At 45.1% G+C, this 24374-nt stretch overlaps 1 protein-coding gene across 1 annotated transcript in view; it reads left to right on the plus strand.

Annotated features, from left to right (window-relative positions):
- The first annotated feature begins 1569 nt into the window (after positions 1 to 1569).
- Positions 1570 to 24374, plus strand: part of GAN (gigaxonin) — a 28437-nt gene continuing 5632 nt past the window's right edge. The window contains exons 1-9 of the mRNA XM_027907582.1: positions 1570 to 1782; positions 15020 to 15134; positions 16006 to 16356; positions 16811 to 17028; positions 17854 to 17975; positions 18462 to 18574; positions 19689 to 19838; positions 20158 to 20294; positions 20790 to 20918. Coding sequence (XP_027763383.1) covers positions 1616 to 1782; positions 15020 to 15134; positions 16006 to 16356; positions 16811 to 17028; positions 17854 to 17975; positions 18462 to 18574; positions 19689 to 19838; positions 20158 to 20294; positions 20790 to 20918 — 1502 coding nt within the window. The 5' untranslated portion in view covers positions 1570 to 1615. The remainder of the gene's footprint in view (positions 1783 to 15019; positions 15135 to 16005; positions 16357 to 16810; positions 17029 to 17853; positions 17976 to 18461; positions 18575 to 19688; positions 19839 to 20157; positions 20295 to 20789; positions 20919 to 24374) is intronic.

The raw sequence follows: 24374 nt of genomic DNA on the forward strand, positions 1-24374 counted from the left end.
GTAGTCAAGGTGCAGCGTGCTCTCTGCCTTCATTACCCTCAAAGAGAGCTGGGAATGTGTCCTCTGGATCTTCCTCATCCTGCACTTGACCTCCTGACTAATTATACCCAAGCCAGAAGAAGTAGCCTTCTAATATTTGTAAATGGGTATGTATAACCATAAGTGTTGCAAAGTTGCTGGTGTTTCATGCACATTAGCAGGGGTTTAGGCTTGTTGTCTAGCTTGGGAAGAACAAGGCTGCCTTTGTGAAGGCACTCATTTGGGGTCACTTCCAGATACCTTAATTCATTTTCCGAGTGGTAAAATGGAGAGAGCATCGGACTGAAAGCGGAGGATAACATTTTGTCACATTTCACAGAAATGCAAGTAATAAAAGCACGTGACCCACCACAGCTTTGCTAGATCAGGCCCTCTCAAAATGGTATTGTCCCAGTGCAGCAATGGACAGTGTGATGTCCATCTAGGTGTTCCACAGCCTGAGAAATCCCAGTCCAGCTGTGCCCGGCAGCGCAGGGAATGCCATGAGCTGCTGTGCTGGGTCCCTCCTGGCAGCACGGGCTGGGTGTGTGTTTTAGAGCAGATCACAGCTTTTCAAACACTTTTGCTCAGTGCAAATAGTTTCACTGCTTAAATACTGAATGCTGTTAAGAAAGCAGATGGAAGCAAGTCATCTCTTAATGTGCAATTAAGCGCGTTGATAATCAACGGCCTAAAATTTAGCCTGGGAACAGTCCTGAAGGAGATCTCCTGTGCTGGAACAGGCCGTTTCCAGTGGGCAGCTGTGGAAAGCAGCACTATCATGATGGGTCTCGCTGTGCTTAAATCTCATTCTCTTTCTTTTCCTCATGTTAATGCCGGTCATGTTCACCTCCAGCAGGCAAAAGGGAACAAATAAATCAATAAATATAAGGCCAGTTTTACAGAATCACAGAATCAACTGGCTTGGAAAAGAACTCGGAAATCATCAAGTCCAACCTATGACCAAACACTACCCTGTCAACTAGACCATGGCACTGAGTGCCACGTCCATTCTTTCCCCAGACACCTGCAGGGATAGTGGATGATTCCACCTCCTCCCTGGGCAGCCCGATCCAATGTCTAATGTGAGGAAATTCCTCCTGATGCCAGCCTGAACCTCCCCTGGTGCAGCTTAAGGCTTTTTCCTCTCATCCTGTCCCCTGTTCCCTGGGAGCGGAGTCCGACCCTCCCAGCTCCCCCCTCCTGTCAGGGAGCTGTAGAGAGCCAGAAGATCCCCCCTGAGCCTCCTTTTCTCCAGGCTGAGCCCCCTCAGCCGCTCCTCACTGGACTTGTGCTCCAGACCCTTCACCGGCTCCCCTGCCCTTCTCCGGACCTGCTTTAGCCCCATTTCAAAGCCGCGGGGGGACACTTTGAGGGATAACACCCCCATTCCCGCAGCCGTGCCGGCTCAGGGTGCCCGCCCCGCCCCGGCGGAGGGGCGGTGGTGGCGGGGCCGGCGGGCCGGGCCGCCCCCGCGGGGCGGCGCGGGGAGATGATGCCGGGGATGATGTCAGCGGCGGGCGGGCGCTCAGCCATGGTGTGAGGGCAGGGACTGAGCCGGCCCGGCCCGGCCCGGCTCGGCGGCGGCAGCAGCACCATGTCGGGGCCGAGCGCCGTGTCGGACCCGCAGCACCCGGCGCGGCTGCTGCGGGCGCTCAGCTCGTTCCGGGAGGAGACGCGGTTCTGCGACGCGCACCTGGTGCTGGAGGGCGAGGAGATCCCGGTGCAGAAGAACATCCTGGCGGCCGCCAGCCCCTACATCAGGTACGGCCGGGCCGGGCCGGGCCCGGGGCCGCTCGGAGGGGCAGAGCCGGGGTTACATAAGGAGCAGGATCCGCGGCCGGGCAGGACGGAGCAGCCCGGGAAGGCCGGCGGGGGCTCTGCGGACCCTGCGGCGCCTCGGCCCGGAGTTGGCCCGAGCGCCCCGGGCGGGCGTGGAGTGTCCCCCTGTGGGGACGTTCAAACCCGCCTGGGCGCCTTCCTGCTCCGGGGGACCCTGCCTGGGCAGCGGGGTTGGACTGGGATGATCTCCAGAGGTCCCTTCCCCCCCTAACAACCCTGTGTTTCTGTGGGAGCAGCACCTGGGCCGGCTCCTTCCCTCCTTCCCTCCTTCCCTGCTCGCCTCCTTCCCTCCCTCAGGCCGGTGCCGCCGATTCTCCCCGCAGGAGCCGCCGTGTTCCCGGCTTCAGCCCGCTGCTTTTTCCAGGTCCGAGAGGCTCTGTCACACAGCGGGGGAAAAAATTCCCCCCTCAACACCTGAATTGCTGCCAAGTGCCTGGCGTGAACAAGCGACCCATAAAGAAGGAGCTGTGCGGATGGTCGGGGAGGTGTCCGAGGGGCAGCATCCCAGGGGATGCCGTGAGGAGCTGGGCTGGGTGTCCCTCGCCCGCACCGAGTCAGCACTTCAGCATCATTTTTTTCTCTCCTTAATGCCTTTTAGCAAGACAGGGTGCCAGGTGGTGGTGGTTGTGTGTCCTGAAGTACAGTGGCTTTTAAATTATATTTGAAAAAAAAATAGTACAGGTTTGTCTCCCCATCGCTCGTGCCCCTACAACATCCAAGAACATCCCTCGGAAATTGCCAGAGGGACAAAGCCCGGCCGTGCCAGGATTGCTGGCAGCTCTTGGCAGAGGGTGTCACCAGCATGTGCTGTCAGAACTGTGCCACTTGACAGCAAGTGCTGGGGAGGGCGAGCTGCATTAGCACAGTCATGGTTTCTGATTTCTGAGCCTCCCCTGGGCTGTGTGTGCAGGGAAACCCGGCTCCTGGGAAGTCCTGCTGCAGCCACTGACAGCAGTTTGAACCCTGTCACACTCGGTGCTGACAGGTCCTGTCACGTCGGGTAAAGAGAATATACCTGCCACGAGATGTTTGTGATGCATATCTGCGTGGCAGAGAGGGTAAACAAGACGCACGAGTGGTTAATTTCGAAGGGTTTTTTTGTTTTTTAAGTCCACTCATTTGCAGGTAATAAGGACATAAATTTTGTCTTCATGTGTAAAGTAGGTGCAGACCTTCAGGACCGGTTGAACAGAGGATTATCATAAATCTTTAGCAGATTTTATGTAGTGGTTGGGCATTTCTTCCAGGTGCTGCTTCCTGTGAAGTTGTCATAAAATCTGCATTTTTGCCCTAGGTGAGGATGGGGATTCTTTCCAAAGAAAGAATGCAACTTTTTGCAGTGTCATATTATCATCTGCTTTTAGGCAATATGGTATTTTGGGTGACCATCGTAGTACAACTTCAACATTCTCAAATACAAAAATAAACGTAAAGTATATAAATAACAGAGAAGGAAGATCAGCGAGAATTTGCAAAAAAAAAAAAAAAGAAATAGTGGAGCCTGTGTACTGACAATAATTTTTTGTCACTGCTTGTTTTGAGAAGCAGGTTTGGAAGACTGAGGTGGAAGGGAAGTCAAAGATACGAAATTGAAATGAACCATTGATTCAATTCTCTTCAAAAGGGCTGAATGCTTTTTGGGTCGTTGGCCATCGTGTTTTAGATGACCACATGCCTGACATTAAGTTTCAGAGGAGCTGCTGTAGGTGGTAAGAGGTCATGTCCTTGGGAAATCTGCTGTTCTACTGTTACAGCAGGATGAATTTACAGGAAATGTGCTTTTTTTTTTTTTTTTTTTTTTACTGTGAAAAAAATATGCTTAATGAAAACTTAGTGTAAATTTTTCTATGGAGAAGCAGCTTTCCACAGAATTTCATCCTAAAGTATTGCATTTTGTTACTCTCTGGAAAATGTACTGGGGAAACGTGAGTTAACTGTGTGTGAGGAATAAGAGTGCCAGACACAACTGCATTAGCAGCAAAACTTGTAGTCATTAGAGTTGTGGTTTTTTTAAACTCACAATTGTTCAGGTTCAAATCCCATGAAGGAACTCATTAACTATGTGTGAAAGTAGGTTACATGCATTAATATATAAATATGATTAAGTATGGGGTGGTGTGTTTTTTTTTTTTTTTTTTAAAGCTTACTCATGTCTTCTCCTCGGGCTTTCAAGATGTAAAGAACCAAAAATACATGTGTCTAGTTCTTGCAGGGCACATTAAGAAACACATTTGTATTGCCTACCTTTGCAGAGCCTAATTTTTACCTGCTGCCTGTCTCTCTTCTTTTTATCACTCCAGGATCTCTCTCTTAGTCCAGCTGGTCTTCACATTGGGTAGAGTTGGTCAGGTAGGTTGCCAGTGTTGGAGCATTATATGTTTCCAGCCAAGGGTGATGTTTCAGTGGCTCTTTTTGGAGATAAAATTAATCTCCACCTTGTACCTAGTCTGTGCAAGTCCCATTTATTTTGAGTGTCGGTTTTGCAAAGAAAATCTGTTTAGGTTTCTATATGAAGAGTTAGTGCAGGAGAGTCAAGAGTTTCCTGCCCTTGTATTTTAAGGGTAGCAGATTCCAAAGTGTGCTCCGGTACCATAGGCTGTTACAGACTCCAAATGCCAATTGATTCAGGTTGCTCTCATTTGAAAAATTCCAATACAAAGCTCAGGAGACTCCATTAACTAATTTCAGAGGTAAAACTTGGAAGAAAAAAAATGAGTGGTTATGTGAAGCTTGTAAGTGAAGCAGTGGGAAGTATGAGTTGATGTTGTGTTTTCAGTGTCTGGCTGTGTCATTATGTGCTGTGGCTGTGGGCAAGTTGGTGGGCGAGTTCAGAAACTGTAGGGTTTGCATGAATGCTTAGTTTAGGGTGTGAGTAGGAAAATAAGTAGGCATGGACCTTGTGAGGGGGTGGTTGGGTGTGAGCAGAGTCTGTGTGTGCTGAAGGATTTGTGCAGCCACAGAGAGAGGAGCGTTACCTGTTTTTTAGTTTTGCATGGAAGCTGTTTGGCTGACTGGTTATGAGTAGGACTCTTGTAAATTACAGTGATGTGTTTTCCCTCCAGTTATTTGGCAACTGGATTATCCACGCAGCTCAGAGATGGCAGCTTCAGTGGGAAGGGGCCACAGAAACACATGGAATGTCGCTGGTGTCGTGGGTCCCATCTGCCTATCTGGTCCTTACTGTGGCTTCTGCAAGTACAGAAAACTCATAAATACCTGTTTAATTTTAAAATGTTCAGTCTGTGGGACCAATAACACTTTTAATTTTTGTGGTGGTTTGATTCTTGAGGTCTTGCCTCAGCTGCCTAACGCCAAGTGGCTGGTAGCCCTCCAAGGGCAGTGAGGTCTGGGGTGGTTGTGTGAATTCCTACAGAACTGCCTTACATATACAGGTTTATCTGATCCCTCTGTGCGCCTCTGGAGCAAATCCTGTCATCTACAAAACACAGAAGTCTTCCTGCATATCTGTAACATCTTGTGGTGTGTTCCTGAGCCTGAGAAAAGCAGGATTCCTCAGGAGGAAACTGCCACAGGACAGAGCGTGGTTTGGCTCAGAGTGAGGTGCATCCCGGAGAAGTTAAACTGGAGCCAGGTTAGCTCTTGGTTTTCTCTTCTGGAACAGGTCAGCCAGAAGCCTGCACTCTTTTTGTAGCACTCTTTGTCCTGGCACTTGCCCTAATGTAGATCAGGTTCTATTGCCCTGGCTTCATTTATTTCGTTTGAGAGCCTCATGTAAATTACAGTGGCATAAGAAGGGCTTTTACCAGAACAAACCCTGCTTGCCCTGGTAAGTTTGGCCTAAGCTGTAGCACATATCCGCCAACCTTTTATAGGATAGACTTGGTCCAAGTATTCCTGGTATCCTCAGCAGTAGCAGCAGATGTTCCCATCCCAGCAGATCTGTCACTGTCTGGCATGACTCGTTCCTGGCCAGCTGGAACTTGCAACTCTTAATATTTTGCTCGCTTGGTGTCTGCCTGCGCGGATCACAGGGAGCATGTGGGAACTACCTGAACAAAGAGGATATTTGAGCTCATATTCTTAGACCAACTCAGTGTTGTTATGCAGGGGTTGTGCTGCTCTGGTAGAAATTAAATTAGGACGTTTTTGTTACCTCAGCGAGTTTTGTCTTTGATTTTCACGCATCTGTGTGAACAGATTACAGATGGCTGTTTGTGCCCTATACTGTTCCCTAAGGCTTTTTGAACTCAGTAATGGACCAGTAATCTTATTTTCATCTTCTTCCAGATGAGCATAATGTAGCTAAAGGAGAATGTAAATGCAAGGTTAAGTTCACGTTATTTTCCATGCACTTGTAAATAGCTGTAAATTGTAAATGGATTATGGTCAGAAATAGCCCAACAGCATTTGCATCTTCTCACTTGTGCTGTAAAACCTTCTGACATCTCTAAAATAGTGCAGGCCTTGTGAGACCCTGCATAGCCTCAAAATCATAACCTCTTTGCCAGCGCTGAAACAGATTCCCGTGGAGATGTGGTGAGATGTGCCCCCGTCACTGAACTCCTGCCCTTTCCTCTGTGTGCTGGCACTTGGAGGATGTGGAATTGTCCTGAAGGCATCCTGCTGAGGCACCATCCCCGTGTGAGTGTCTGGGAGCATCCCTGAGTGCTGGGGTGAGAAGTGGGACAGGGCAGTTCTTGTTACACCTGTTGGACAATAAATATCATAGAGCAAGGTCAGCTGGAAACCAGTGCATGCCCGTAGCTTCTACCAATTTCCTGGTACCTGTTTTGTTTTTATTGACATCTATAGAGACCTTTTGTGGTGATTTAAAACTTTTTTCCAATTTGGGACGAGTGCTGAATTCAGGAACTCAGTCAGCAAGCCCTGGTTTAGCTGGATCACTCTGTGCTTGTGCCAGGGCTGGTTCCCTCTTCACTGGGTGTGCAGGGCAGTGTTGTGGTAATTGCACTCTCAAGGAGGGCTCCAAAGCCGTGTTGTCTTCAAGGTTTCTTATGAGAAGTTTGTTTCTGGCAGCCTCCTGGGAGCTTTACAGCCTGACCTGGCAGTAGGAAGTCAGGAACAGATCAGGCCAGAATTTGCTTCCCGACTTTCAAAGCTCTTTTTCAAGTGAGGCATAGTTTTGGTTTGGTTTTGGTTTTTTAAAAAATTCAATTGCAGTGCTGCCTATTGTGTTTCAGTGATAACTGAGTTGTAAAGTCTGTAACTTTGAGAGGCAATAAATCAAAATAGTTGCCTTGGCCAGAAACTCTCTGCCTGGCACAAGCCAGAAGTGCCTACACACGTATTATGTTTGGATAAGCAGTTGAGGGGCAACACTGATAAAGGTGTGTTAAAAGTTTATGGTTTCAAAAGGGATTTAGGAGTCACTATACCAGGCTTGAGTGGGGAGTTGTTAATTTTATTCCTGCTCCAACAAGCCCCTAAAGATGGCCTGAAGGGAGGAAGCCATAAGGCTCTTACCCAGCCCCAAATAGTAAAAAAAAAAAAAAAATACAGTTGGGCTGCTGCTACACGTCAGGCAAAGGGAGAACTGGGAATCAGAGCACCTTGTTTACCCAGGAGAACTGGAGATGAAATTTCTTGTCCTTCCTTTGTATCCCAGTGCCTGATGTAAGAGGCGAGTTGGGATGGAAGGTGTGGCAGGATGGAGCTGCTTGGGATGGCTGGGTAATTTATACTCTGTAGGTCGCCTTTACACCTGCATTAATTGCCTTGTTTGGCAGAACTTTTATTATTAAAAGAGCCTTTTTTTTATTAGCATTTTTCCTTGCTTGGTTTAAAATGTGTTTCATGGCTGGAACGGAGCCGCTCTGAAGTTGCCGATGTGTCTGGGGTTGATGAGTCTGAACTGCTTGATTTGTGTTTTGATTTTTTTTTTTTTTCCTTTGGTGGGTCTTTTTTTCTTTGAGCCTGTTTTGTTTGTTTTGGTCTCATCTGCAGTTACAAAAGGAACTTCTTCCTGGTGTGGGCTGACAAATAGAAAAAAGTAACTAGGGGTTTGAAAGGATTTGTTTCTTCACACTCTGTTCAGGCTCTTATTCCCTATATCCTGGTGCTGAGTACCAGTGTAGTGTTACCTGTGCACAGAGGAGTCTCCAATCCTGTCTTTGTCTCCTGTATTTGATCTTTGTCCCTGCTTAATATTTCCAAGAAAACAAAATAAATCACTGTTAAGGACAGCTTGCTCGTTGCCTATCAGGGAAATATGTTCTTAATACCATGTGGTTGGTGGCTGGTTTATGTCCTCAGGGTGTTGGTTTACATCCCCTGAACGATGTAGGCTGCCTAGAGCAGCTCTTGTTTATGGACATGGCTCATACCCTGCACTGGAGACTCCTGTGCTGGTGAAATCCCTGTTCCTGGTTCCTTTTTCCTCTTGGCTGTGTCATCACGTTCTGTGATAGTCTTGCAGATCTGTGTTTTCCAACTGTCAGCATATCCAGAGTTCAGGTGGCTCCCTCATTGGGATTCCAAACATCTTCCAGCTGTCCCACAATACTACTCATGCACTTCTCATTTTGTCCATTCGACTTCATACTTATCAGCAATTATGGAAATCTTCCTCTGATGTGGTGCTGATTTCTCCCATGGGCTGCAAGGATAAGTGAGGTATAAAAACCTGGCTAATACAAGTTTTCTCAGCAGGTTCATCGGTGTTCTTTCAAATAATGATATTAGTAAGTCACAGGACTGTTTGGGTTATTAGAGACACACTCCACAGCATTGCATTTCTTAAATATGTTTAGTTATAAGCTTAACACCCTGGGTATGGTACTGCACTTGTTTATTCTAAGAAAGCATTTTTAACAAGTTTAAAAGCAGAGTTAATTTGAAGGAAGATGTATTTTCAAGTAGGACACTGGTAATTTCTTGGTTTAAAACTTGTGTTCCAGAAATGTCTTCCTGTCCTGCCCAATAGGTGTAGCACTGCTGGAAATCATCAGTTTGGTGAATGGACTCGAGTGTCGTGTGGAGCCATCAAATGCCATCAGTGTGGTACAGGTTTAGTTCAGGAGGGGCTCTGAGTGATCCATGTGACCCAGCCTGCTGCCCAGAGAGGAACAGGGATTAGATATTTTTTTCCCACCTTTAAAAAATGAACTAAAAAAACCCCCAGCCTCACCTTTATAAATCCAGTGGCAGGTGTTTCTGCCACAGGAAGGTACCTCATAGATGAACAACCACCAAGTCTGCTCAGCCACGTGCCCAGGTTGAGCCTGAGCTGTGCATGAGGTGCTTGACATGAGCCAGGGGTGCCCAGCAGCTCATCTGGGTTGCTTGTGTTTGACTTGTTTGTAAGCTCAGCTGGCGCAGTTGGTTGGTTGTTTTCCAGCTTGGCTAAAGAAACCCAGAGTGAGATGAGCGCTGAGGCAGGTCCTTAGTGCTGCTGAGAAGCTCCCAGGGTCCGTTCCTGGGCGCTGCTCGTCGGGTGTGTGTTCTGTCTACTTAGGGCTAACTCACATGTTTAGGCAAGACACGCTGGTGGAGGGTAGATTTCCAATTTAGATTACAATCTAGCTCTGGATGAGCTCAGTGTAATCAGAGTAATTTCAGATTTTCAGGGTAAACAAGCTCTTCATTGAGCAAAGCCCTTGAGCCCTGTACATGTCCCCTGTGCTGCTGCTGAAGGAATCACCCTGTTCCCTTTCTTATGCAGAGGAGGGGAAGCTACATTTTTTTTGCCTGACTTAAACTTCCCACTAGATGAAAAAATTAGGTTATTCCTGGTTTTTGTTTCTCTCAAAGCAAGCAAAGCACCTTCTGCAGGTTTTTGTGCTGAGCTGTTAGGTGGACTACTTTGCCTTGAGATGTGAGGTTGCAGTTCCAGATAATCTTAAGGAGAGAGACGCAGGAGAGACACAGAAGAGGCATTGCCAGAATCCTCTGAGAGCTGGCACCCTTTGCAGGGTGTGGTGAAGACTGGCTTTTATGTGTGGTGCTAAAGGCCAGGGTGCGACCTCAAAGGAAACCTTCTGATTTGGTTGTAAAATACCTTTTTGGAGGATGGCAAGTGGGTGGAGTGAACTGCTGCGTCATGTTTTTTATGTGTGACCTGTTTAATAATGTGATTATTAAAGGGGGTTTTTTGCACGTAGAGAGAACCAGGCTTTCATGGGAGAAAATATTGCAGGGAGAAAGGCAGACACATGAAAAACTTCACCATTAAAATGGTCAGTCCTAAGTAGGACCTAATTAGATTTAACATGGAAAGCTCGTACTTGAAAGACTTAAACCTACATAAGGAAGCCCAGACCAGGAGGAGACTGAATTGACCTGTGTGTATCAAAAGCAGATTTTTTAAAGTTTCCTCCTTACTGATGCAAAATCTCCAAGTACTCACTTGCCATTTTTGGGACTGAGTCATCCTTGGGAGTGTGTTTTAGGTTTGGTGCATGTCTTTGCTGGAAACATTTGTTGGAGGTGCAGCTTCATTTTAGAATGCTGATGCTCTCTAGAGAAGGCTGAAATGCTGGTGCAGGTAAAGGATATATCATCAAACCCCAGTTTTATTACTCTCTGGTTTGGAAGGGTGGCTCTGCTGCTTCACTGCTGAGGTTTGTTGGTGTGGCAATACTGGCAAGGCTTGTGTAGACTGGCCCTTACAGTTAATCTGGAGCAAAACCATTAATTCGGGAAGGCAGCCGCTTTCCAAAAGCCGAGTGTCTCCCTTGGCTCCTGCAGTCTGGCTCCTGCCACCCTGCTGTGGCTGTGGAAGTGGGTCAGTGAGCTGCGGTGACGTCAGAGCAGGTGAAACTTTTGTGTTGCAAAGCGTCAAGCCCAAAGTGCTTGTCTCTTGATTCCCAGATTTTTGGGTTGCTGCTCACTGGAAGTATAAACCTGCCTGAGGTGTCTGTGGTCTGGAGCACTCTCATAGGCACAGTCTTTGCAGACAGGTGTTTTCTTTACCTGCTCAGGTACTGATGTAGCAGCACTCTAAGATTAAAGCATTCCAAGGGTTGTTTTGTTGTTGTCTTTATAACTTAGGCCACCATTGTAAAAACACACCAGTTTCTTATCAGTTCACAATTACAAGGCAGAGATTTGAAAGATAAGAATTATGTCTGACTCAGGAAAACAAGTGCTACTGGTGGCAGCTGAGTTCGTTGTTTGAATTTTTGTTATCTTTGTTATTTGGTCTGGTTGGATTGTTAAAAATTATTATTCCCTTCCTGTAAAATTTCATCTGTAAGAAAACCAGGTTTTCAGACACATGGACTCTTTTTCAATGCGATTCTCATTCATTTTAACTATCCCAGTGTCTGGTGCTGTCACAGGCACTTGGCTGTAAGCTTGAAAGGATGATTGTGTTTTTGTTTTGCTCTCTTAAAATGACAGTAAGTTGGAAGAGCCATCTGAATTTTTACAAGAACTATGGACGGTCTTAATTTACCTGTTGGTTTGCTTTTTGTTTGTTTGTGGAGGTTTTTATTACTGTTTGAATTGGTTTTATGCCACTAGACGTGAATTGTCACTCTGGCAGTATCAGCATCTGTCCTGAAGCCCTGTTTTCATTTTGAGAATTCACCTTGTTTATATTGCTTACACATACAGAAGAGGTACTGGAATTTTTTTTTCCTCATTCTGCCTTATGTAGTGTCATTTGAGATGACTCATTAGGATTGTACTCCTTAAGTGATGTGGAACAGCAGATTCTAAATTTGTCACACAGACAACATCAAAACACAACATCAACCCAGTTGTTCTGATGCCACTTGCCCAAGGTGCTCTGTGTGCCAAGCAGTTTTCCTGAGGAGCTACAAGAGTTTGGGGTGGATGTTGAGCATTTATAGAACACTGTTTATGTTACTGGAGGCAATTTCAGCTTATGGGGATGATCTTAATTAAAAAATGGAAAATATTGTTTTAAAACGTGTATGGAGTCAAACTGTTCAAAATGAAATTATTTGATAAAACAGGACGAAGAAGTTGCCATGTTTTATTTCCCCCAGCTCTGTGTGTGTTTCAGCTGTGCTGCACTCCCAGCTCAGGGGTGTTCTGGTTGGCTGGGGGGGTTATTTCCTTCTAAATCTTGATATTCTGGTCTTCCATCTGAATTAAGGCAGCCTTTTCTGCTGTGGTTTGGCAGCTTGGAGTGCTTTTAAAGTAATTAGGGATGTTGTCCACAGCGGGAAGCTGTCACATGCGTGTGTCAGAAGCAGCTGTGCTGCAGCTGGGCCCTTCTCTGCACCTTGGGTTGCTGTTTGCCACTTCCAGCTTTCAGCCACACAAATCACAGGCTGAGTAAATCACCCTGAGGAAGAGTGTGGTGGAAAGCAAGCATCCTCCTTCTGGGATGCTGACAGGTTGGGAAGCCTCTGCTTAAGCACGTCTGGTGCCTTACTTTCTGAAGTGGAATTTGATAGAGGACCAGGGTTAAGTGTTTCTCCATGTGCCCACTGTCTTTGAAATGTTCTCATTCTATCTGTGTTATAACAGAGGTGCCCAGGCCTCAGTTTGCTGTGAGATGTGGGTGCAGGTCACAGCTGGTGCTGGGTGATGCAGGAGGAGACAGAGCTCCTTGCCCTTTGATTCCATCCAGCTTTCTTTCCTTTATACTCACAGTTTTCTTTCTTACGCTTTTCCAGCCCCAAACCTGGTTATACCGTGCCCTTGCATCACGTTTCCCCCTCTTCCCAGCAGTCAGTAGCTGTCCTGCAGTGCATGAGGTGAATGACAAGGAGCACCTCCAGCTGCCTTTGGGAATGGCTCCCGTGTCATAGCTCAGAAGTATTTGTACCAAAATAAATAACCTTGTAGCTTATTAACCAACAAATTAGTGTCATGTGACAGATGGATAACTGGCTTCCCATGACACATGACGGGAGCAAAACTTAGTCTGAACTGGGATGCATTTGGATAAGGTGAATGTTTGCCTCCATATGAGTGTCTGGAACTGAAATAATTTGATTTGTTCTCAGGGTTATTTTTCTGCTTTGACTTGGTGTTTTGGCCTTGCATCAGAGGCTGGGTCCTTTCTTTTCGGATTACTAACTGTTGATGCCTGAAAAAGTACACAGTAATTAGAACATCTAGCCCTGATAAGACCCAAAAACTCTGAACAACACTTTCTCGTTACCAGGAAGCGTCAGAGTAAAGTCCACGCAATGAGGTGATTTAGGTTGGGTGTGTGCAGGTGATGCTAAGATGAAAGTTAGTGATAAATAGCACTAGTCCTTTCCCTAATCTCCCCATTAGTGCTGGCATCAACGTTTATTGTATGCCTTGGGCCTGTTTTACACCCCACGGTGTGTTGGACTGTCCAGGTTCTGTGTAGATACTGCTGCGTTTGACCTGACAGGTACCTGACACATGTGAGATCCAGGTGCCATCCAACTGCCTCTCTTTTCTGCTGCAGCAAGCCACATGCTGCAAACCTTGATTTATTTTATATTAAATAAATAAAAAAAAACAAACCACACACACAAACCAGTTTCATCTCAGGAAACCTAAAACTCGTGTAAGTGGAGTGATAGTAGCAGTAAAACTGAGGTCGTTAGAATGCAAATGTGTGGGAAGAAGCCTTTTGCTCTGTGTTGGAGTTGAAAAGGCCTTTAACCCTGTGTTGTATGCTCTGCATTTCCTTTGGAGTTTGGAAAAGTGCACATTCCACATGGGCCAGGGTGGCTGGAGCTGTTGTTTGTGTTGCTGGAGATGTGCGTCTGGGTTAGGAATTGTACACTGACAGGTTGTAAATCAGTGCCTGCTGTTGCAGCATGTGCTTCAGTGGGAGTCACCCAATGTTCCTAATCTCCTTCCAGGTGTTAGGAAATGAACAATTTCCTAATCCATGCCCTGTTGTTGTTGTTGTTTGTATTGTGAGTTGTGCCGTACACACACTGAGAGGAGCTGAGCGCTGCCATCACCGGCTCTTCTGCAGTGTAGGAGAGGGAAGAACAAGACCACAGACATGATTAAGTAAAGGGCTAAAATTACCATCCTTATTCACACTTAAAAATAGCTCCTTACAGGCTCAGGTTTGACTTGATGTGAGTTGTAGCTTATTTTGTGAGAAACTTAATTTGTTCTGATATGAGTAAGTAAAGCAGAATCTGCCCTGAGCTAAGTCCTATTTATGTATTAGTGTGAGCATGGATAGCAGAAGACTGTGACAAACTGGTCACTTCCAGCTTAGCAAAGCCACAACTTTTCACATTAAGAAACTAATTTTATCTAAGAATATGTTTGAATGAATGTAAAAATGCTTTGAAGGCTTTTATGTGCTGGGATTTAGATGTAGATATATAAATACACACAGAGGTAATGAAACAAGTTTTCTGGTCTTTATATAATGTATTTTTCATTGCCTAAAATGTGAAAAAAGAGGCATTCAGAGTGATCTTTCGTTAGCTCTCGTGGCTGCTTGCACCAGATTGGTGGACGCTGCTCACTTTTGAACACTTAAAGTTATCTTTCCTGGAAGAAGTGCTTGCACAAACAGTTGATGGAAAGCAAAGTGTCTGCTGTGTCATTATTAGTTCCCCATCTTTTCCCCCAGTCCCTGTCCTTGCTATTCAAAGGCACATCACAGTGCTCCTGGTATTTTTAAAGGAATTGCTCATAAGTGAGGTGTCCACTGATGCAGATGAATATTTAAAGCTCTGCTGAGCAGCACATGGGCTGTTTCCTGCAACTGTGAGCACATGGCTTGGTTACAGCCAGGCATAGCATTAGGCTGATAACATCATAAACTACACAAAATGGTAATGCAGTCCAAATATTTGTGCTGCCACTGAATATTCTGATCACATCTGCTCACTCTAATTATTTCTTTCTTGGTAAAATATTTGGGGGTTTTTGTTTTGTTTTTTTGGGGTTTTTCCCAGCTTTATCAAAGCAAATTCTTGTGTTTCATCTGTCAGCAGAGCTGCTGTTCTGTTGGAAGGTCTGAGTGAAGTTTTTGAATGCTCGGGATGAATGAGCTGGGATAAAAAACCACTTTGGCTCTTTGATGCCCTGGGTGGCTTGCAAGGCTAAAATACTTGTTCAGTTTGGAAATGGGATGAGCAATATCAGAGATCAGACCTGCATCCTTTCCGTGCTGATCACACTGGAAGGTTTTAACATCCCTCCTCTAGCTTAAGTGATCCACAGGTAGTGCTTGTTTCTTCAGAAAACTGAGAGCAAACCGTGCCCAGGTTTTGAGCTTTTCTCTTTTTCTTGTCTCCTCTCTTAGAACAAAACTGAATTACAATCCTCCAAAGGATGATGGCTCCACGTACAAGATTGAACTGGAAGGGATATCCGTTGATATCATGAAAGAGATACTCGATTACATCTTCAGCGGGCAGGTATGGTATTGAAAAGAACTAGACAGCAATTGGACTGTTTGTCAGAGTAACTCAGGTTTTAACACTGTCCTGAAAGATAAACCTGCTGAGGTTTAAAGCTTTGTGATGAAACTTCTGCAGAGCAGGGCTGGGCACGTGAAGTAGAGGCAGCAGACTCTGCACTTGTCTCTGCTCTTCTCGTGCAGCCAGGGAGGATTTTAAAATTTAGAGTCAACGTCAAATGCTTGTATTAAAATTGGTGACTATTTTCAATAACCTGCCTTAAAGCACACAGTCTGTGTCAGCTGTGAAAGGGGGCTGGTTTGGTGGTAGCTGTAGAAGTTGAGACCCCATCCCTGGGCGTTACAGTACATCAGGTGTCCTCCCTCAGTGCCCCTCGTGCCCACCTGTCTGGCCTCTTGTTGCTGCCACTGTCCCCCTCAGATCTGCGTGCCAGGAGCCTTGGCAGGAATTAAAGTCGGTGTGTCCACTTTATTTGGAACCAGACTGACATTGCTGAATGAGTTTTAACTTTCAGCAGGAAAAGAAAAGGCAGATGTGGCTTCAAATTCTTTTCTGGACATGCAATTTTTTAAAAAAAAAAATTATTTATGTGTTGCAGCAAAACTCGTTTTAGGTTCCCAGATGAGATGAACAATTTTATGGTTGGTTTCTTCAGGCGCAAAATTCTGCTCGACACCTTCTGCCAAGCAAATACCTTTCCATCCCTGTGTTCATTTGTAAAGGGGTAGCAGTCATATCAGTTTCTCCTGATTTTTACACTGGCATTAATGCTCCATTTTTCAGCCACTGAGATTGAGGGTAATGATTGCGGGCATGTCATGGAACAAATGAGTGATAGTAGCTATAACTTCTAAATTAATTCTTGCAGATCAGGCTAAATGAAGAAACTATCCAAGATGTGGTACAGGCAGCTGATCTCCTGCTGCTTACAGACTTAAAAACTCTCTGCTGTGAGTTTTTAGAAGGTTGCATAGCTGCTGAGAACTGTATTGGTATTCGGGACTTTGCACTGCACTATTGTTTGCATCATGTTCACTACCTTGCCTCAGAGTATCTGGAAACTCACTTTCGAGATGTCAGCAGCACAGAGGAATTCTTGGAACTGACTCCTCAAAAACTGAAAGAAGTGCTGTCGATGGAAAAGCTCAATGTTGGAAACGAAAGATACGTCTTTGAAGCGGTGATTAGGTGGATTTCTCATGATTCAGAATCCAGAAAGGTCAGGACATCCAAATGTTTGTATTTTGAATGCGGTGCAGATGGGAGTGTTCGTTCTAATCAGTGGGAACTTGTAATAGGCCTGTTTCTTTCAGGGCTAATCTTGCACTTACGGAATTAATTGAATTTTGCCTGAAATGCAGACCATGGGACTGCAGTAAAAGGGTGGAAGCGCTGTGGGTGATACATCATCTGCTGCCTTTATTATTTGATAGGCAATAAGAAGAAAAGCACCATTTTGGCATTTAATGGTATAGTCTTGTTTTCATGGAGAGAAAGAGAAACTTTGAGGACTCGCTGCATTTTCCTAGTAACATTATACTGTACAGTTAATTGCTGCCAAGTAGCAAAAACTCTTAAATATTTGATAAATACAGAAGCATCTGTACACACGGGTGCCTCGGTGCTGTCGTGTGCAGGGTGGGTGATTCCCTGGCATCCCCGTGTCCCCTCAGGTTCACATGAAGGATGTCATGTCGGCAGTGTGGGTGTCGGGCCTGGACGCGGCGTATTTACGGGAGCAGATGATGAGCGAGCCGCTGGTGCGGGAGATCGTCAAGGAGTGCAACAACATCCCCCTGACACCCCCCCAGCAGGGAGAGGCCATGCTGGCCTCCTTCAAGCCCCGGGGCTACTCCGAGTGCATCGTGACCGTGGGGGGGGAGGAGCGAGTGTAAGTGTGCGGTGGCCTCACAGAGCCGGTGGTGCCTGGAGCTCATGGCAGCCTGAAACGCAGCGTGGGCAGAACATGTGCACCCCCTGCTCTGTCAGTTCAGTTGGGTTTGGGTTGGGCAGCTGAAATACCTCTGGGAACGATCCAGCAATAAATGGTTGTTTTGTTTCTGACGTTCCACATGTAGTAAACTAAGAGTGGGATGTTTGTTCAGCACGGGATGTTGGAGGAACACCTTTCTGAAGGTCTGAGAAACATCTATAGCAAAACTTAAATGCAGTGAACTTGTGCTTGAACTGTGTTGTTTATAATAGCTGTGGTTCCAAAAACCAAGTCGTTATCAGTGCATCTGAGCTGCCAGATGAAAATTCCTGTTCTACACAATAATCCCTTTCTCTTCTTGAGTACCCCCTGCAGCAGGGGGGGAAAGTTCTGTCCTGCTTAAATAAATTTAGCATTTAGATGTTAGCTCTTTATAGAAGTGTAGTAAACCACTCAGATAACATTTTGCATGTCAGTTTGTGAATCACTTTACTCAAATAATACACTCTGTCAGCTGTTCTTAGCTGTTCGAAGTTCATAAGAAGGGGTGCAGGAAGGTACAGTAGGAGTGAAGTGCAGCTGCTTTTTGTCCCCAGTCTGTTACAAACTCAATTTACATGTTTGGTTTGCGGGTCTCCTCCTTACCCAGGGCAATGCCACACGTGATGAATATGCATGAAAACGTGAACAAACAAATTTTGGACACCGGTTGTTAACAGTGAACTTGTAAAACTCTGTCTTGTCTTTCTGTTTTTGTTTGTTCCCTCCCCACCCTGTGTTCAGATCACGGAAACCAACCTCAGTGATGCGGTGTATGTGTCCTCTTTATGACCCCAATAGACAGCTCTGGATTGAACTTGCTCCTATGAGTATTCCAAGGATCAATCATGGAGTGTTGTCAGCAGGTAAAGGGGAACTTTGTATTTTTTTAAAGTCAATATTATGAAAACTTAACCAGTGCCTCAAAATCCGAGATACAGCTTGTAATAATATATTTTCTTTAAGATTGACTGCACTGGGGTTATTTCATGCTTCCCCTTTGTCTGCCCAAAACTGTACTTGATTCTGTGAAAATCCCCGTCATCCAAGTGTCTTAAAATCACTATTCCTGCAACCTTTTGTGGGAATCTGCTACATCTGTCTCTCCAGGAGTATTTCATGTTTTAAGTAAATTCTAGTTGCTGCATCACTGAATTTGTTGAACAGTATCTGCAGGGCTAGACTGGAGTCACATATAAGTATGTGCTTTGCCTTCTCCAGTCCAGAGTCTGACCTGTGACTGGTGTGAATCTCCCATTGAATTCCAGGATACAGCTCACCAGTCACCTTGTCTTGCTCAGTGTACAGGTGTGAGTCCTGTTCTTAAGATCATGTTACATTTTGTTTTACAGAGGGATTTTTATTTGTGCTTGGTGGTCAGGATGAAAACAAGGGAACGCTAAGCTCTGGAGAGAAATATGATCCAGACACCAATTCATGGAGTTCCTTACCACCAATGCATGAGGCAAGATCTCTATCTAACTGTTGGGATTTAAGTTTTTTACTTTGGCAAAAATGTTCCTTTTCTTCTGCAAAAATTTTATTCTGACTCTTCAGTCGCATCTTACACATTCGAAATCACGCTGCAGACTGACTTCCTTTTATATCCTGTTGTTGTTCTTGTGGTCTGATGCTGACTGCTGGATCTGGAAAAAACTAAACAGTTGGTGAAGAGCCAACTGTAAGATGAACTACAAAATTTCAGGAGTTTCATAATGCATCAGTCATATAGTGTACTTAATGTTCTGCGTGTGCTGGCCTTCTAAAACAAGAGAACTCTGAGATGGACAAAGGGATCGGACTGTGCAGAACACATGGACAGAGGACTGGCCAACATACACAACTTGGCTTGCACAGACATACTTAGGTTTGGTTTGAGTTAATGCTTCCTTCTTCATACTTACATTCCATCCAAAAGTTAACAGTTTGTTGTTTGTAAACATAATATCCTTAATACACCTGTGGGTTTTATCTCTGTAAATCGGCACAGGGTGTTTTTATTAAGTAATTGTTTGCCCCAGGATTTTCCTCTTTGCAATCTCTGGTTGGGAAAGGCTTGTAGTTTTGGCTGCATCTGTAGTTATGGTGCATTAAGTTTCCTGCCTACTGAGAGTAAGGCTATGATTGGGATGTTTCCTGTTTGCTGTGGGACTGAGGGGAGTGTGCCCAAACACACAAAATAGAGGAGCTGCCTTTGCACAGATAATGAGTCTGAATTTGGCTGCTATAGAGACCTGAAAGCAACAGCTTCATCGTGGAGACCATCACTGTGCAAACTGAAATAGAGCCAAGCTCTGTTCTTAGATTTCTGTGTGGTCTCTTTGGCTTCTGCTGCTCTGCTTTTCTTTTTTTTTTTTTTTTCCCTTTTAATACCCTTTGTTTAGTTTAGTTGATTAAATTAATAATCTTATGCTGGTGTTTAGGGCTTCACCATTAAATAAAAAAACAAACCAAAGCAAACCCCAGGCATGATACCAATGCAGCACTTTGCAGACAGATGTGCTGAAAAATAAGATTGCATTGATTTATTCACCGTGGCTGTTACATTTTACAACATTGGCTTTGTTGGTGTCCCTTAGGCACGACACAACTTTGGTGTGGTAGAGATTGATGGAATTCTGTATATTCTGGGAGGTGAGGATGGTGAAAGGGAGCTGATCTCTATGGAGAGCTATGATATTTATAGCCGGACCTGGACCAAGCAGCCAGACTTGACCATGGTTAGGAAGGTAAGGACTGCACTGGATATTATTGCACTACTGGTGGATATATATCCAATGCAGATATGTGTATATATATAAAAATATGTATATATTAACTTTTTTTCTTCAAGTAGAAGCTGTAAGAAATAATCTCAAAATGAAAAGAGAGCTTCTTTATTAATATACCAAAACAAAACTGTGGCTGAGAATTGTTACTCCTGGCATTGTTTGGCACGTGCTACAGGCACCCCAAATGCCTGTGTGTGTGTGTATAGTTAATTTTGGGCCCCTCAATACTGTGTATTTGTGTGTCATTTTAGATGTGCTTTTTCTTTTTTTCCGTAAGATTGGCTGCTATGCAGCTATGAAGAAGAAAATCTATGCAATGGGTGGAGGCTCCTATGGAAAACTCTTTGAATCTGTGGAGTGCTACGACCCCAGGACCCAGCAGTGGACAGCAATCTGTCCTCTCAAAGAGAGGAGGTGGGTGAAAATGGAAGGGGGGGACCAGATTGCTTTTTCGGGACCTTTTCTGACTCTGAGGAGAGGAAATTGTCCTTTCTCTGATGACTCCCTGAAGATGGCCCATGAATTTCACCCCCACTTTCTGAGTCAGGGTGGCCTGTAGTTAACACATGGCTGAGGAAAAGAGAAGCATCCAAGCAATAAGTACAGATTTTGTAGGAATACACTCCTGCTGTTACAAGCAGTACTTCCTTGATGCAAAATGAAAACTAGAATTAATAGTTTGGTTTGGTTGGAACCTCGGAATTTTTTTCAGAGTTAAATACTTTTCTGTTTCATGTGATCTGAATTAGGTGCTTACAGTTCACATCCATGACTCGTCTTGTTGGATATAGAAGGGATCTGTGTGTGTGTACATAAATAAAAAAGTAAGAATTGTTGGAAGTTCAGAAGGATAGGTGAACTGGTTTTGTTATATTGCATTAATCTTTTCTTTTTCATTTGGGTTTTCAGATTTGGGGCAGTGGCCTGTGGAGTTGCCTCTGAGCTCTATGTCTTTGGTGGAGTCAGGAGTCGTGATGACAGCCAAGCCAGTGAGATGGTGACCTGCAAATCTGAATTTTATCATGATGAGTTTAAAAGGTAACTGCCTGCAGCTCTGAACATGGAAAGCACACGCCTTACAGTCTTCTGCTTGTTCCCCCACTGTTGTTCCAGCCTTTCAAAGCACGTTAGGTCTGTGCTGTGTCTCTCAGTTGCTCATTTTGGTTTTTATGACCCAGTTTGGCTGTTACTGGAGGTCCATCAGTAGCTTTACCCTTTAACATACCAAGCCTAAAGCCCTGGGCCAGCATTGTCAGTCTTTGAGTGCCCCTGCACAGGACCAGCCCTTGGTCATACAGGTGGTTTGTGGTTCTTTCCCTGCACTCTGCAGTTTCCCCAGTGCAGGGCACTGCTCTCCCTACCTGTGCTCATGCCCAAGGCTTCTTGGAGTGCTTATTAAAGGTGTTTTCCAGCCTAAATCTTTCCATTTCTTCATGATCCAGTCCTATTTCCAGGGATTTGCATCTTAGGAATTCCTGAGCTAGGGATAAGAAATTTTAATGTATTTTTGCTCCAAGCATTTTTAGCTGATTTTTCCTGGTTTTGCCCCAGGAAAGGCACTATGGATGCTGTACATCCCCCAGCCACCTGCACATATTGTGTGGCTGATCTCCTTCTCTTTGTTTTGAATCTGCTTCCAGTTGTTCCATTTGTTACCTCTTGGCTCTGGTGGTGGAATCCACCTTATTACACATGGTAACTGCTTAAAATGTTACCTCAGACAGGTTTTTTTGTGTAGTCACCTTATTCTGCAGTCATAAGACAAGCTTTGGTTCCTTCAGCAACTTTTTTCTTGCATATGACTGTAAATTGGATGGTTCTCTTTTATAAACTACATTGAAAAAAAGATTTTGTGGTCAGATATTTCAAGGCCTGTTGACGGTGGAGAAGATCAGCATGTCTTTATTAGGAGATCAAGTCTGGTTTATGACAGTGACCTGTATAAAAGGACACAAAAATAGAATAGTAGATGTAAATTCATTATGTAATTTTCTTGCAAGATGCAGTTGTAAGGAGACTAATTTCTGCATGAAGAGGTCTTCTGTGTTGTTCAAAGTGATGTCTAAACTAGCTATAATCAAATGAGGCTAGAGAAAAACATCCTTTCAAGTGGATATAGGAAGCAGACAGATAAGAGAGGCTATTGCTGCTGATGCTCTCTAGTGTTTTCTAGCCCTGTGGGGGTTGGGAAATGCTGAAAGTTTATTAACATTTTTGAAAGAGGTCTTTGAAAGGAAAAGAATTTTGGAAAGAAGTTCTCCCCTCTCTCCTACTTGCAATTTTTAGCCGATTCCCTTGAAGTATTTCCAGGCTGATTCTGTTCTTCAGAAGGTTATAGCTCATGATTCCTCGCCAGTGACTGGTAAACCTGTCCCTGTGGTTGATGGAGGGTGAGCTGTGGTGGAAGGGGAGTTTGGGAACCTCTGGGGTCGCAGCCTTGGTGCTGCAGGTGAGTCCGTGGTGCCACCTGCTGACTGCAGCACCCAGCCCTGCACGGTGTGTGAGTGCTGTGCTTGTGTCTGTGCTCGGGGAGATCCCCCAGGGGTTACAGGGTGCAAATAAAATCGTGGTGAAAATCCAGCTGCTCTGCTCCCCCCTCCCTGTGTGCTGGGTGTGTGGGGTGAGGGCTGTGCCGGCTCAGCAGGAGCAGCAGGAGGAGCTGCTGGAGGAGGAACATGGGGAGATAGAATATTCACACCTGCCTTTTTGCTCTGCCACGGCAGGATCTGAGCCTGGAAATTTAAAACTCAGCTTAAATGTGTGCTTGTGCTGCAGGCAAGGCATGGGCTGTGGGGGTTCCTTTGGAGACTGGGGACCAGGGAAGGCTGGGATGGCCCTGCTGGCTGGGGATGGTGCTCCCGGTGTTTGGAATGTCTCAGTTCAGCCCCGGGGAGGCACAAGGGGAGCTGTAGCCAGAAGAGGGTGCAGTGTCCCTGTGTTACATTCCAGCACTCAGCTCCAGGGGTCTGCCAGTTATCCCAGGTTTCCAACCCTCGGAGATCTGTGCAGGTGGATGCCTTTCAGGGGGGCTGTGGCAGTGACTGTGACACCTGAGCAGTTGTAGCTGTGGGGAAAAGAGAGAAAATGGCCATAAAGGGACTTCCCTTCAAACTGCAGTTAGCAAATATTTCTGCCTGCCCAATGCTGAGACAAAGTACATTGTTGTCCAGTATTCTTTTCTGAAGTAACATTGCATCAGGAAAATGATCCTAATTTCGTTAAAATAGTGTTTCATGAATATCCCATGAAAGCAAATTGAGTCTCTGGAAAATGTGAGGGTGTTATTTCCCGGGCTGATTGAGAAATAACACAAACCAAATCAAAATCCCTTACTTCACTCAAAATAAATAACATGCTTTTCCTAAATTCGTGAAAACCTTATCCTGAGTACTAATGTGTGTGTTTGGTGAGTTTAGCAATTGCACAGGCTCTGCTGTGCATCAGTACTCAGAAGTAAAGCATAAGTGGTGCCACAGGTGGACGGACAACCTCTCTCAGTGAAGGATATGAACCCTCAGACTTCACAGCACACACACTTTTTGTAGTTACAGTGATGGAATAATACTGGAACTGTCGGGGCTGAAATGTCACATCGAGAATGTATGTGCATGTTACTGGCAGAAATTTAGAAGTGTTGGGTTTAACAGATTTATGGAAAGGAGGAATATGTTTGCAAGGTGGTTTAGCAGCAGTGGGTCAGAATCACAGCACGTCCATTCCAGCAGTCTCCAACCAAAACTCACAGTGGGTTTTTAATGGTTACATATCAATGTTCTGTACTTGGTAACAAGCTCTGGGATTTTCCAGCTGTTTGGAGGTGCAGAACTCCATCGTGTTCCCTCTGAACGGAGAGAACTCGCTGTGCTGTGAGTTGAACCGCTGGATACTGCTGGGTTTCAGGGACATGCAGCAGTGCACACCTGGGTCATCTGCATGGATTTCCATGTGTGCCTCAGGTCCCACTGGCAGAGAGCACGGGGGCAGCACCACCCCAGGCATCCAGAGCCTGGGGGTGTCTGACTTACAGGTTTTACTGCAGAGTGTATGTCTGAGTAGGTACTTACAGCAGCATATAAACATATTAATTCCTGTAAGCTGCCATAATTCTGGCTTAAATTGGATTAAAGGGCTGAACTTGTTTAATGTTGTTTACTTTGACAGTAACTTACTCCAGAATAACTCACAGAGTGCAGCCTTTCAAAATTGTTATTCTGAACTGTGACACGGAGTTTTCTAAAGGCTGGGGATGTGCTGAGATCTTCACACTCCCAAAAAAATAAACACCGAGGCTCCTGTTAAGCTGTGCTGTATAAACAAGTAGTAAAATAAATGAAGTGAGACAGAATAGTAACATCCACGTGAAATGTGGAACAGGGGAATAGAGAAAATAATTCTCATATCTGAAGTGCTGCTGTAACCGAGGTTCTCCTCAGTTAATAAATTAAAAACATTAATAAATGTTTTGTCAGCCTGTCTTTAGAGTCATGTGCATGA

The sequence above is a fragment of the Empidonax traillii genome, unplaced genomic scaffold, assembly GCF_003031625.1.
Source record: "Empidonax traillii isolate 1590-97213 ecotype Southwest subspecies unplaced genomic scaffold, ASM303162v1 scaffold1494:size100556, whole genome shotgun sequence".
NCBI lineage: Eukaryota > Metazoa > Chordata > Aves > Passeriformes > Tyrannidae > Empidonax > Empidonax traillii.